The sequence below is a fragment of the Carassius carassius genome, chromosome 4, assembly GCF_963082965.1.
Source record: "Carassius carassius chromosome 4, fCarCar2.1, whole genome shotgun sequence".
NCBI lineage: Eukaryota > Metazoa > Chordata > Actinopteri > Cypriniformes > Cyprinidae > Carassius > Carassius carassius.
Genome location: NC_081758.1, coordinates 16,603,879 through 16,617,862, shown reverse-complemented (window position 1 = coordinate 16,617,862; position 13,984 = coordinate 16,603,879). Strand labels below are relative to the sequence as shown.

Here is a 13,984-nt window from a genome sequence, read left to right as displayed (position 1 = left end):
AAGGGTGCTTATTGTAAAGCATTACTGTAAAATGTATTACTAATAAGCGGTTCATTTCAGAAATGGCTGATGATGAAGAAACGTTTGATATGTGTTTGGACAATCAAAGCAGTTTTTTGGAAGGTACAGTACATTAGTTAATCCTAAAAAAGGATTTTTTGTGTGTGTTTGTTTTCTACTCATTTTTCTGTACTGTTACAGATGTTCGAGCAAACAACGATCTATTATTTGTTCAAGCTCTCAGAATTATCCTTCTCAAAATCACCATTTTCAATGTTTTGATGACAGTGCAAGCCGTTATAAAGTGGTAAGTGCTAATATATCTGCAAATGCAATGCCAGCAGTGAAATAATTCATACAAATTTTTCACAGTTATCCTGAAACCTGTCATATTTCTCGTCTGCAAAATTGCAGAGTTTCAAAAACAACTGCCACGGATGCCGGAGATAATTGGACGTGCTACCGGAGGTTTATCGCAGGACGAGGAATTCCAGTTGATGTAAATGAGAATCTGGAATGTTGACGAGGGTCTCGATGAGCTTCAGAGCAGCATCACGCCACAAGATGCAGGTGCTTTCGATATGTGGGCAGATGAGAGCGATAGCTGCTCAAACCACATCATGTACACAATACAACAAATGCACTGCACCACAAGCTGCTTTTGTAGGCCATTGTCAAAACTAAAAGCTTTTAATGGCATTGTAAAGTCAGCTTCCACTAATGTGACACTGTTGAACTTTTGATCTGTCTGACATTTGTGAATGTGACATCAGTGCTACATCAAGATTTTTTGCATTCATTTTTGAAGCATAGAATATTCACAGTTTGTTTTAATTACACTACCATTCAAAAGTTTGCTGTTTGTAAGATTTTATCAAATGTTTTTTTTTTTTAATATATATCAAAGGCTGCATTTATTTGATTAAAATACAAGAAAAACAGTAATATTCTGAAATATTATTAACCTTTAAAATGTGTTTTCTATTTGAATATATTTTCAAATGTACTATATTCAAGTGATTAAAAGATGAATTTTCAGCATCATTACTCCAGTCTTCAGTGTCACATGATCCTTCAGAAATCATTTGAATATGCTGGTTTGTGGCTTAAGAAACATTTCTTATTTTTATTTTGCTAAATATTTCTGTGTAAACAGTGCAACTTTTTTTCAGTTTTATGATGAATAAAGTTCAAAAGAACAGCATTTGACAGAAATATTTTGTAATATTATGTGTCTTTACCTTCACTTTTAATCAATTTAATGTGTCCTTATTGTATAAAAGTACTCATGTAAAAAAAAAAAAAAAATCTTATTAAGAAAACTTGACTTTGTAGAGCTAAGGAGAACTTGATTGTTTGCATGTTTACAAATCTGCTATAGCTTTGTACTACCAGTTCTTGCTTTGGATCTATGCATATGCTAAATTAATAAATGTAAATGTACATGCCAATTAATGTATATGGCAATTAATAAGTACACCACAACTGAAAAACGTATAAAAAAAATAAAAAAACTACAGCAAGTGCATTTATGTATTTTTCATTTATTGTTTTAAATAACACATTTTTTCCTTTTTTTTAAACAGCATCCGTACAATACTAAAACACTGATGTAACAATGGTGACCCACTAGGTGGCAGAACAATCACATCTCAAGCGTTTTTCAACGGCAAGAGTATGGAGCTTAACTTCTCTAACAAGACACTATATTTCATAAATAATTTAAGTATAAACATCGAGCAGTCACTCTTCACAAAAACAATGTTCACAACAAAAATAAGAGATCACAAAGATCAAACGCGAAAAAACACAGGATGAAGGCTTTTCCATGGCAGTTAATTAATTGCACTCTGACGCTTTGTTCTGGTTTATAATGGGGAAATAAATTCCACGTACACTGATTTAGGCCATTCGGCCAATCACATGATCCTGTTGCGGATCCGGCCAATCACTGCCTGCGAAACTCCCAGTGTTCCAAATACAATCGATTACACTTATTACAGTTTTGTAGCAGCTCTTCAGCACTGGCAGTAGTTAAACAATGACGTCTCTACAGTAGCAAGTCTTGGATTTGAAACGTGCGCAACAGGAGTGTTGGCATGCCTTCTATAGAAGTTGGACAGTAAAGCTTAGAAGGTATATAATTCGATTTCATCAAATGAATTGTGTCCATCAGGCCAAATGCCACACTCAAAGCAAATAGAGACATAAGCGTTTCGGAATATCCTTCATTTGCTTTGAAAGCTCTCTGAATAAAATCACTGCTGAGGTGCATTCAGCAAAAGAACCACGGCTCAAGTTGCACTTCTGGCTGACGAAATAACTGATACAATGTTTGCAGGGCCAAATAACGATTCCACATATTTCGTATTCTTTTTTAAAACCAAGTAGATGAGTCGATTTATGGCACTGGCTTGCTAAAACATGACAATACCACACCATCGTTTTTGGCAAAATATAATGTATAGGGAAGCCCACAGTACGTCTGGCAAAAGATCTCATGTGTGCTGCTTCTGTGTCATATCTTTGGTCAAGGATAAAACAAGGACGTAAGGGAACTTAACACTTTGAACAGATAGTCAATATGTGTTTGGCAAAGGGACAAAGCTAATAAATGTAATCTTGCGAGAAGCCATTCTAGAAGTCCGTTTGTGCGCCTAGGAATGAGACATGGCCCACTTTAGCACTTATGCAACATCCTTTTTCCAGTTCCTCAATGAGAGTCACTCACTATGAAATTAGATGAAACTTTTAGCATAATTATTTTGGTGTCTCTAAAACACATTCTTCAGGATTGATGTTTTGCATTCGTACATTAGGTAGACTTTGCACCAAACAAAATAAATTCTGATTGTCATTTCTAAAATGGACCAAACTCCCAACACAATTCCAATATTCAACGACAGAAAAATTTCCATTTGAATTTCTGAATTAAGTGCACTTCAACCTTCGTCTCCTGCGTTCGCCTGAATACGTCACTTGATTTTTGAACTAAAAAACAGATGTGAAAGTCTAGTCAACATGATCCTTCGTTAAACCGCTATCACACAATCACTACACCAGCCACATTGTGAAAATGATTCTACAAGAAAAAAATGGTGAGGTAATGGTGAGTCCTACAGAAATGTATCAAAGAAAATGTGCCAAGTGTAAGATTATTGAGCACTGGTTCCATGGAAAAGTTTTCTAGTTGCAAAAACAAAACAAAACAAACAAAAAAATCTAATAAAAATAAAGTGCTTCCATTAAGATTTCCTCTCCTGAGGACAAAAACATGAAATCTCAAAAAGTTCACTCACAAAAACCTACAATGTTCAGCTCTCTTGAAAACATGATTTACACAAAATGTACAGTCTAATGAAGGTTCGTATTCTAACATTCATTCTCCGCACAGAGAGTATATACAGAGTACTCTTTACCCAGAGTACTGACTTTTTACAGTCTCATTTTCTGTCTTTTTTCTTCTTCGAAACAGTTATCAAAACACTGTACACCTTATAAAAGCACAGTGACGAGGAAGCCGGTTAGCATTGCATTGAGGGGCATTGAAAACGGCCTTAGCCCTGGGGCCGAGTTAGGAAAAATATGCCAGTGCTCCCTCTTGGGGTGCAGAGTCTCCATGTCCTTGAGGGCATTGTAGGCGGCAGTGGTGAAGTTCGCATCTCCAGTGGTGAGCAGGTCAAACACGCAGGAGTGGAAATAGATGTCCTTAACCTCCAGTTGCTCTCTGCACTTCCTGGAGGCGCTTTCGAGGGTGAACACCCCTCTCTGGGCTCCGACCCTTGCCTGCTGCTGAAAGCTGGCCTGCTGGAGGCCCAGCATGGGCAGCTGAAGATGTCCCTCTTGGTCGATGCGTTCTGATGTGGGACAACCGTTCATGCAAAGCTGCAGGTCTTGTGTTTCGTCGAAGGCCATGGCAAACTCTTCTGGCATGCGCACGGCTAGCGTCAGGTAACGGCCCTGCTGGCGTATGATTATTGTGACACCGATGTACGCGGCGTGGATCTCTATGTGCCGACCCGGCGACTTCTCCAGGATCCAGATGCTGCGGGTCTCGATATCGCCTCCGCTTATGGTGCCGTCCACAAAAGCAGCTGGAAGGTCATCTGTTATGGCCTGGTAGACCTTCTGGTCCGTGCATTCTTGGTATGGTTTGAAGATTATTGTGATCTTAAAATAAGCACAGAAAGCTTAAAAACTCCAGTATTCACCAAACACATGTCGACATGAAATGGATTTTCACCATATCTATTTTCTAAATGTATGTTATTGATCTTTTTGTGAATGATTCATCAATGCATACATTTACATTTTTCTTTTTTTCTTTTCATTTTAATGCCAAATTGTCACATCTGGCTCTTCTGGTGGACTTGACCAATTATTTAGTCTGCCTGAACTTTTTTTTTTTTTTTTTTGACTGTAATAGATCACATTTCAGAAGTAAAGATCTGCTGCTACTTCCACTTATTTCATTAGATGGCGAAGTGCAAATATTCCGCACTAATAGCTGAGATGAACCGATATTGCTTTTTTATGACCAATATCAATACAGATTATTTTTTGTTTAGGTGTCTGATAACAAATATGTTGAGCTGATTTTTCTAACTATCACTAGATTACAACAATGAAAACAAGTATTATTATTATTAATACTGTTATTTAGACATACAAAAAGGTGCCATTTATCTTTAGACCCAATAAGAAAAAAATGATTAAACTTAAGTTCTTTTTTTTATTGGTTTTATTTTATTTTATCAGTCTCTCCCTACTGCTGTAATAACAATTGGGAACTGCAAAAATAACTGGACAACTTTTCCAACTGGACACTCTCCATATCTGCCTTTGGTTAGACAAACAGATATCCTCGCCACAAATACATGCCATTGGTCGAGTCAATGTTGCTCTGTTGGTCCGGTCAAAATGCACAAACAAACAGAGGAATGTTTTCACAGCACCACAGTGTTAGTTTTTGGAGCAATCAACCTACAAATGGCCTTTTTACTCCCTGTATATTACACCGGGATAGTAAAATTGTTTATTAATACTGAAAATAGGACTTATGGGAAATAAGGATATAGGATTTATGAAAATGAGAATTACTTTATCATGATAAAACAATAAGATCTGTATACGGCAGTTGTTTAGAATATTACACGTATTTGCAGATCCTCAGTCCCTTTTGCCCTGAAATTTTTTTTTGCCCTTTTGCATTGCCCATGAAATGCAGCCAGCATACAGCCGTGAAACTCTAAGACCTGTGGGAAGCAAAAGCACTGGCTAACAAGAAGTGTGGCGTTACATTAGCGGCAAATGAATAGCAGCTTTGTACACAGGACAAGGATGAAAAATGATGACCAGTTGGCCATAAGGTGAGGCAGCTGAAAAGGCCTCAGTTAAGTAGTGTGTGCTAATAATTACTTGCAAATGTTTAATAATGGCTCCCACCTTCAAGGTCAAGGGGTCAAACGAGAGGTAATTAGCATCAGCAGCCAAACTTAGCATTTGAAGCCACGTCTGTCCATTGATGAGCTCAACCACTTTACTTTGAAATCAAAAAGCGAGTATCGGATGAATGCAGTCTGCTCGGGCTGTAATATTCACAAGCCTCCAGCTACTTCAGGTTATGAACATCAGCAAACAGTCAGTATTCTGAATTAGCACCTTTCAAATGGGTGTGTGTAAGCGGGTTTTCTTTGAGTGTTTGCCTTTAAGCCCCACACTTGGAAAAATGAAGACAGAAGCTTCTTTCAAAGTCACCTTATTATGGGTCACGCCACAGCGCAGGCTTCCAGTCATTAATGATATTAGAATTTCACAGACACGTTGGTCACAAGTGTTAGTCATAAGACTAGAGCTGTTCGCTTTGTTTAACTTGCACCTGCGAATACTTGTTCAAAGTTGAAAGAGATCATTCTTATCTGCCTTCTGCAGCTCTATCTGATAATCTTACCCATAAACTCTTATATAGAGAGACATCATACACTTCAAACAACCATAAAAACAACACAAAATGAACAACACATTTTTAGGATCTATTTGACCTGGTTAATGTTAAATCCTATGAATACAATACATTTTTAACATTTCCATTTGTATAAGATACCATTCTGAATTAATGTGAATTAATTAAACAAAAATGCATCAAAATCCTCCAAGAAAAAAAAAAAATATTGTTAATTCAATTATGAACCAGCGTTATTTTAGTATAATAATATTTTCATATCGTTTGTTTTTATATTTTTAGTTTTCATTTTAGAAATTTTTGTAATTTTATTAGTTTTTTTAATTAGTTATTTTTTATTTCAGTTTAGTTTTATTAACTTTAGAACTTCAACATATTTTAGTTCAGTTAGTCATTAAGGCAACATTTAAAATTTTCAGTTTAGTTATTTAGTTATTATTTCAGCTTTATTCCAATTAAAGAAAACTGTTTTTAATAGTTTTAGTTTACAATAACAACAGTATGTCAATAGTTTAAAGCGAAAAATAAACATTTCAACATAAAACTCATGTGGTTCCACCGATTTATGATTTTTTTTCTCTTCTATGGAACACAAAAAAAGATTACTGAAATTTTTTTTTTTCATACAATTTAAGTGTTGTTAACAATTTTTAGTTAATATGAACAACACTGTAATGAACTGAACCATATAGTGAAGTCCTACTAACTTTTTATTTTTAATTTTTTGAAACATAAATATGCTGCATGTCCAGAACACTTCTGGCAAACTAATCAACTTTTTCCAAAGAAATTAACACATATTTCTTGACAAAAAAGACATATGATATTAAAGGTGCTTTAAGCGATGCAGGGAGTCATAACTTCTTGTTGACGTTCGAATTGTTGTCAAACAAAATGGAGGCTAGCTAGACCCTCCCTCCTCCTCATCCGTGCATTAACCCCCCAAACCCCACCCCCAAATCTTTCTTGTCAGTTATTGGCTAGAACAGTTTGTTATGTTTTGTGGTGCGGGTGAGCCCAGTTTGTTTTAATTGTTTTTTTTGGAGCCTGTGGTGTCTAGAGAGACCCCGTTTTTTTACAGTGTGTTCAGGGGACAAGCAGCTAGCAGATAGTGAGGAGATGTTTGCTGGATGTGACAGAAAAATGTTTTGGCCTAAAAAATGTGTGACATCACTTAGAGCACCTTTAATCATATAATAAAAAGTAAACAACTCACCTTGTTCGTTGCTGTGGCACTGGATCCATATACCACTGGAACATTTGTGACCTGCACTGACAGGTAATTGTTATCAATGAGAGGCCATGCACCTTCAACCTTACAGGTCTGAAAATGGTCTTTGAAAGTCCTAAGATGAGGGTCTCCAAACAGGCCACAGAACAGGTAGGTTGGTCGTGTGTGCTCTGGAGCCCCAGTCCCAGGCCGAATTGCTTGGTGATGGCGGCTGTGATAGTTGCATGGCTCAATGGGGATAACGGGATGAGTAGAGGATGTGGGCCCGTCCTTGGAGCAGTTCCTCTGGCTCATGAGATCACTGATGCCCAGCATGGCAGAGTGGAAGACCAGGTTTCCCCTGCAGCTCTTGGACGTGCGCTGGGTGCAGGCGGAATAGGCTCGCAGCGCCTTGCAGAACTCAGTATCAAAGCCATCTAGTGAAGGGTTAAGATGGGAAGTGAGAGAGACGAAGTCAGTGGTGCACTTCTGGATACGGCACTGTGGAGTCTGGACCTGGCTCTCACCTGAGAAACGACACAACGTTTTGACAATCTTCATTTTGGAAAACTAACTTAAAAAAATATATTATTCAAAAATTCAATACAAACAGATCATGAACAACCTGAATTGCACCTCTTCAATGATGAGCATGTTTTTAAATTTCATTTATTTCAAAAATGTCAACATGATGCTACTGTTGCTTTAGCACAACAGCAGTAAAAAAAACAAACTGGCATGCATTTTTTATTATTTCTATAAAAAAACACAACACATGGACGGGCAGTGAAGTAGTTATATAATATTATTAATATTTGAAAAACGATTCCTGATCAAAGTCATGTGATGCATCTAATAAAGTCATGTGACACAGGTGACATGCGGTAAAACAATTTATAAAAAAGGAAATATCACAGAAAGAAGCCTTCAGATGCTCATGACTACCTCAAGTCTCATAAGATTCAATAATTTGACATTTTTTTATGACAAGGCAAGGTTAGCTCAGGTTGTAAAATGTCATATTAAAAGTATATTTATGATACTTAGAAAAATTGTATTTATAAATTCATGATTTTCATAAAAATACATTTTATTTACCCTAAAATAAAATAGTACACCCGTATGAATTCATATTGCAAGTAAAATTTATAATTCCTTTTTACTTGATTGTTATACCACATGACAATTTGAACTGATTTTTTTCTTGAAAAGAGGTTCAAAACAAAATGAAACCAACATGAATTTAAAGAGAACATTTCCAAGAACGCGTGTGTTTTAAACTAGCTGTTTAAAAGAATACTGATTTAACCAGTTCAGACATCTTCTGACATCTATTGTTGTGACTCGTGTCATAAACCAGTTTAAACTGCTTAAGCGTAATAAGGTGTGCTAGAGGACCGTGCGTTTCTTCACAGCGTGACTCCATGTGTGTTTTACATTATGGTCTAGAAACATTAACAGTCGGCTCAACAAGCGTGTGAAACCTCCTGTTATCTACAAAGGAGAATGCTTATGGCCGCAATTAAATCAAATAAAACAGCACTTCAAATGAGAAAAAGAGCACAGGAGGCTTTAGCCATCCACAAAAAGCCAGCACATGTGCTTAAGCACAAAAGAGTCCTGGAATACAAACTACATGCAACTATTTACCTCAAAGCGTTATTAGGGTGTGGTCAAAGAGTAATAATTAAAAGTGTTTTCATTGAATGCTCCTTCACATGGAGTCGAGCAAATAACACTTTTATGGTTTTATACACGCTTGTTGTCGAAAATACACCCAAGGTCTTGTCATCATGTCACGTGCCGCCCCCCAATTAGCCACCAATGGCACGCCACAAGCAAAACAACATCTCCCAGAAAAGGACAACAGCCTCCACACTGCATCACTTAGAGTCTTAATGCCTCACTTTTGAGTGCGGCCCAATTGCATTAGCTCAGAGCGAGGCCGTCCTAATCTGATATCAGCTGCAGCCTCTCCATTAACACGCTTGTGATGACTCTATCTTACACAGTCAGGGCCACCCATTTCTGACTGCCATGCCAATAACTCAGACCGCAGCGGATTCAAATGCATCTGATTTGATTATCAGATGACGCGGAGTGCTGTATCGGATCAGCTTATCCTCGTTGCTCTGCAGTCGGTGCTGGAGGAGAAGGATGCATGACAAAGCACGGGTTAGATTGTGTTTCAGTAACATGCTGTAAGACAATCCTGTAGCCTGGCTGAAGCCATGTTGATGTTGTGCTAGGAAGACATTGGCTGGAAGGGAGAGGAAAAAGGCAGTCCCCGCTCCCATCCACCTCCCGCTGTGTTTTATCAAGCAAGGCTCCAGTGACATCTGTACCAGAACAAAAAATACTTGGCAAGGCATGCAAGACAAAGCCACATTCCCATTTATAGTCTGAGCGGATGCTCAAAGCAGATGCGCACCGAGTAATATCGATGGATCAAGGTTTGCAGGGAAAGAAATAATCATGACCCAGGTAAATGGGCAAGGGTATGAAACCACAAAGGCCGTGCTGCGAATGTAACTGTATTAGCTAGGTATGTCCTACACATGATGGAGAAACAGAGAGGCTTTTCATGGAGGCCATATGTGACCTCGTCACCAAACAAGCACATGTGCCTCCATCATTTCTAGTAGCAGTATAGCGTAAGGCGTTGGGAAGGCTGTCTGTTTTTTTTAATCTATGATATTTTGTGAGGAATACGGTGTAATCTGAATGTAGATTATCGTAGAAGTCTACACGTGTTCTTTTTCAGTGCACAAAGTAAATCGATAAATCTGCCCACCAACCATAATCCAATTCACAGCAATCCTGGACTTGAGTTGTTTTTGCTGTTCGCTTGTTGAAACACAATTAACTTGTCACCTGACAATCCCCTTAAAACCGGGTGTGAGTGATCCAGTGCAATTGACTTCCTACTGACTTACATCCTTGTGCAAAACACTTGCAAGGAACGTCTTAGGGGACCCCCAGTTGGGGGCAGCAGATCCTAAGCTAGTACTCGGAGACGAGTTTGGTGGGGGGGGGGGGAAGGGGGGGGTATCACACTTTGTGTAAGAATGTCTCAGTGTCCAGACAAATTTTAAACCTAAACACTGAAATGCCAGAAATCTAAGGAAAGGCTCGTTTGAACTGCTTTTAAAGCGGCTTAAGGTGAGGCAAATCCTAAAATATCCACAAACCTAGAATGAAATGTATTTATTTTTTATTTAAAAATGTAATTAATTAATATATCTCTAATATTAAAACTACACATTACTTGAATAAAATTTTAATTATTTAAACAACTTTTAGAGCTTATATTGTGCCTGCAAAGAACATAAAAGCACAGCAAATCACAGGATTTAGAAAGCACAATGATTGTGTCACAGGCTCAGTACATTTCTGCGATCCTGCTGCTGGGGTGATCCGTCTCGTTTCGAGCACAGTGCACACCCTTGTTGCTATGAAAACGCTGGAAATATTTTCCCAAGGTGGCCGGCCGTTTGAGCAGCCATTCTCAGTTGTAGAGGGGCCCAAAGAGTGTGTGCGGAGTGAAATTTCAAGATGTGGAATTTGGCCAGGGCAGAGAGGTCAACAGACCCACGCCTTCTCCAGGAGTGAACGCGAAGATCTGGAGAGAGCAGGGGGGTTTACAAGACTCAGTGTCTAAATGACATCTCCAGCCTTACATTCAGAGCACATAATGGGTTGCACTGAACTTTGGGATCTGGTGTAATAGACTAGTTAAAATCAGACAAATAAAAACGAACCATGGTGCAGAAGGCTAATTTTAGTATGTATTAGTAAGATTAATCTCAGTAAACCACAAAAGCATCTATTTAACAAGTTTTAAAAGGTTCCTTTGCACAGGTCATCTGTGAAATCATACAGTCACTAAACGGACATAAGAAAAGACAGAAAGATAGAGAATGGAACAAAAAAGAAACTGAAGAGCTGCAACTGTCTTTCGCTTTTGCCAAGATTATAATCCAATCAAATACCACCGAGGGGTAGATGTACTGTATATTTGGGACTAAACCAAATGAGAGACGATATACAGCCAGATTTAATAGCCAAAGATGAAATCAAAGAACGGCAAGCATGCAGTTGTTTAAGAAAAATTTACTCGGTTTGGTATGCATGTTTTCTTAAATCCTATATTCAGTATATCTTTAGCATATTGCAGCTATAAGGAAAGCAAACATGTACAGCTGTAGAAATCTGAAGCCTATCAAGATTTATGCATTTAAGAGCATGAACGGGACAATGACAATGGGAATGGTCACAGTGTCACACTAACTAAATATCATACTCAATTTAAAATACTAATAATTGTTTAAATGATGTTTAAAAAATAAAAACATATTTAAGTTGATCCATTTAATATTTTTTTGCCTTATTGAGGAACAGTGAAGTGTGTAATGCCTGAATGCCCGGGGTCCATGTTAAATTAATTATGAAGGTGTGACTGTTTAATGGACACCCAGCAGCATTCCAGATCTTCTTAATTCACAATGGCATTAATACAGTCTACGGCCAGGACACCCAAAGTGGAGCACTTGACAAGGTGCCAAGTGAAAACAGGGCACCAAATGTGTGGTATGTAACAAAATAATTTAAGTCTGTCCAAACTGGGCAAAGGCACCAAAATAACTTAAATAAAATAAAAATAAATAAATAAATACATACATACATGAATATTTTCTCACTGCAGCTAAGCAAAATATTTATCAGTACGGTAAAAAATAAATAAATAAATAACAAAACAGATCAAAACAACAAATAAAACCCAATAACACCATAACTGCGAATACAATGCGAAATTGATTAATATTACGATCACTCATAAATATTTAATTTCCTTTGAAAAGCAACCAATCCAGTGAAGCGCAAGAGGAACGCGTAGATCAACGCACTACATTTGTTGGAAATAAAGCTACAATAAGTGTACAAGACACGGATGAAATGCCTCAGACTGTAAAACCGTCACATAAATAACTAGAATCCACTTTCTTGTAAGTAAATATCTGAATATTAACCAGCAATGTCACAATATAGCACTATATAGCATTATACGAGCGAGAACTGAACACACCCTCAAGACAAAATCTACTTTATATAGGTGTTTTTAATGTATATTTTACTTGCTTATGTCAAATTAAGCATGCATAAGTGGTAAGACAGTGTTTACCTATGTGAGTGAGAGAGGAGAGGGTGCACAGCTGCACTAGTAGATGTAGGACCGGGGAGATGAGGCGCTCAGCCCCGGGGTAGTAAGGTCCTGCTCTCCCCATACCCATCCATCCATCCAGAGGGACTCGAGAGTACTCCACGGGTCAAGAGATCGGGCCTCGCTTCTCCAAACTTCACCTAACGTAGGGATGCGTAACTCTGCTAAAGCGCGACTACTTCTTGGTAACACATACAGTCCATAAGAGAAACAAAGTAGTGATTTTGGCAAGTCTGACCAAAAACACTTCTCCCTGGAGCACGGGAGAAAAAGCGCTGTTTAATTTGTATCCGTTTATCTATTCAGTGAAGATAATCAGTACGAAAGAATTCTGTTAACGTGCTAAATTTAATCTGTGCCCCGCGATTGCCCGATTCATGTTACCTACACATCAGATTTCTCCGCCAGAAGGAAATCTAGCACCGTCTTTCCCCAATGATCCATAGTGAATCAACCTAACCCGAGTTTAGCGGAAACCCCGCCCACACGGACACACAAGCCCCGCCCCTTAAACCATACACCTCAGCCGCAGATTGACAGCTGAGCTCTCACTTTCAGCAGGGAGGAATTAGATGCAGTGGTTCTGGGGTGTTTTTGTTTCCTATATATTTTTGAGAATAATGCAGACTCAGTTGGCTATTATGCCATTACACTTATAATGTGTGTGTGTGTGTGTGTGTGTGTGTGTGTGTTGTGCATGTTTTTGTGACATATCAGGACACAACTTTGTATAATAACATGGGTGTGACCAATGTATTACAAGGAGGGGGTGATTTATGTGGACATAACCCATGTCCCCATTTTTCAAAATGCTTATAAATCATACAGAATTAGTTTTTTTGAGAAAGTAAAAATGCACAAAGTTTCCTGTGAGGTTAGGGTTAGGGGTAGGGTTGGTGTAGGGCAATAGAATATACAGTTTGTACAGTATAAAAACCATTACGCCTATGGGATGTCCCCACTTTTCACAAAAACAAACGCGTGTGTGTGTGTCACCGGCCTAAGGTCTTCAAAAGGCTTGTAATTGTAATTGTAATTCTAACGCAGCTCCCGTCGGCATTTAAAAAGACCTTTGCTCTTAATTCCGATCGGGCCAACACAATAACGAAATCTGAGCAGGTCTAAAAACTGAAACTGTTGTTGCTGCACTTTACACAAAATATGAGCAGGCCTACAAGCTGGGATTGGTAATGCTGCACTGTAATCATAGTTATTTATTTATATTTTTCATTACATTTTATGATATTGGTTTGAGACTGAGACTATTTTATTTAGTGGAGAACTTTGCAGCAGTATTTTATTTCCTATTCTTTTTTTATTTTATATATATTTTATTAAAAGGTATTTAAAAAAGTGTATAGTAATAAACAACCTGCAGTTTAATGTTTGCATTTCCTTCCCTTACTGTACCGAAAATGAACCGAGCCATGACTTTAAAACCGAGGTACGTACCGAACCGTGATTTTTGCGTACCGTTACACCCCTAATATATATATATATATATATATATATATAGAGAGAGAGAGAGAGAGAGAGAGAGATAGAGAATTTAGTTAGTTTAACACAACAAAATCTGGATCCATGGAAATTA

The 13,984-nt window shown here is 37.9% G+C and overlaps 1 protein-coding gene across 1 annotated transcript; it reads right to left on the bottom strand.

Moving 5' to 3' along the window:
- Positions 1-3,010: 3,010 nt before the first annotated feature.
- On the bottom strand, positions 3,011-12,825 carry LOC132138249 (repulsive guidance molecule B-like). The gene is made up of 3 exons (XM_059547660.1): positions 12,355-12,825; positions 7,179-7,699; positions 3,011-4,170 (listed from the first exon to the last, which is right to left on the bottom strand). Exons 1-3 carry the CDS (start codon positions 12,461-12,463, stop codon positions 3,496-3,498), a joined length of 1,305 nt encoding a protein of 434 aa, XP_059403643.1. The 5' UTR covers positions 12,464-12,825; the 3' UTR covers positions 3,011-3,495.
- Positions 12,826-13,984: the final 1,159 nt, after the last annotated feature.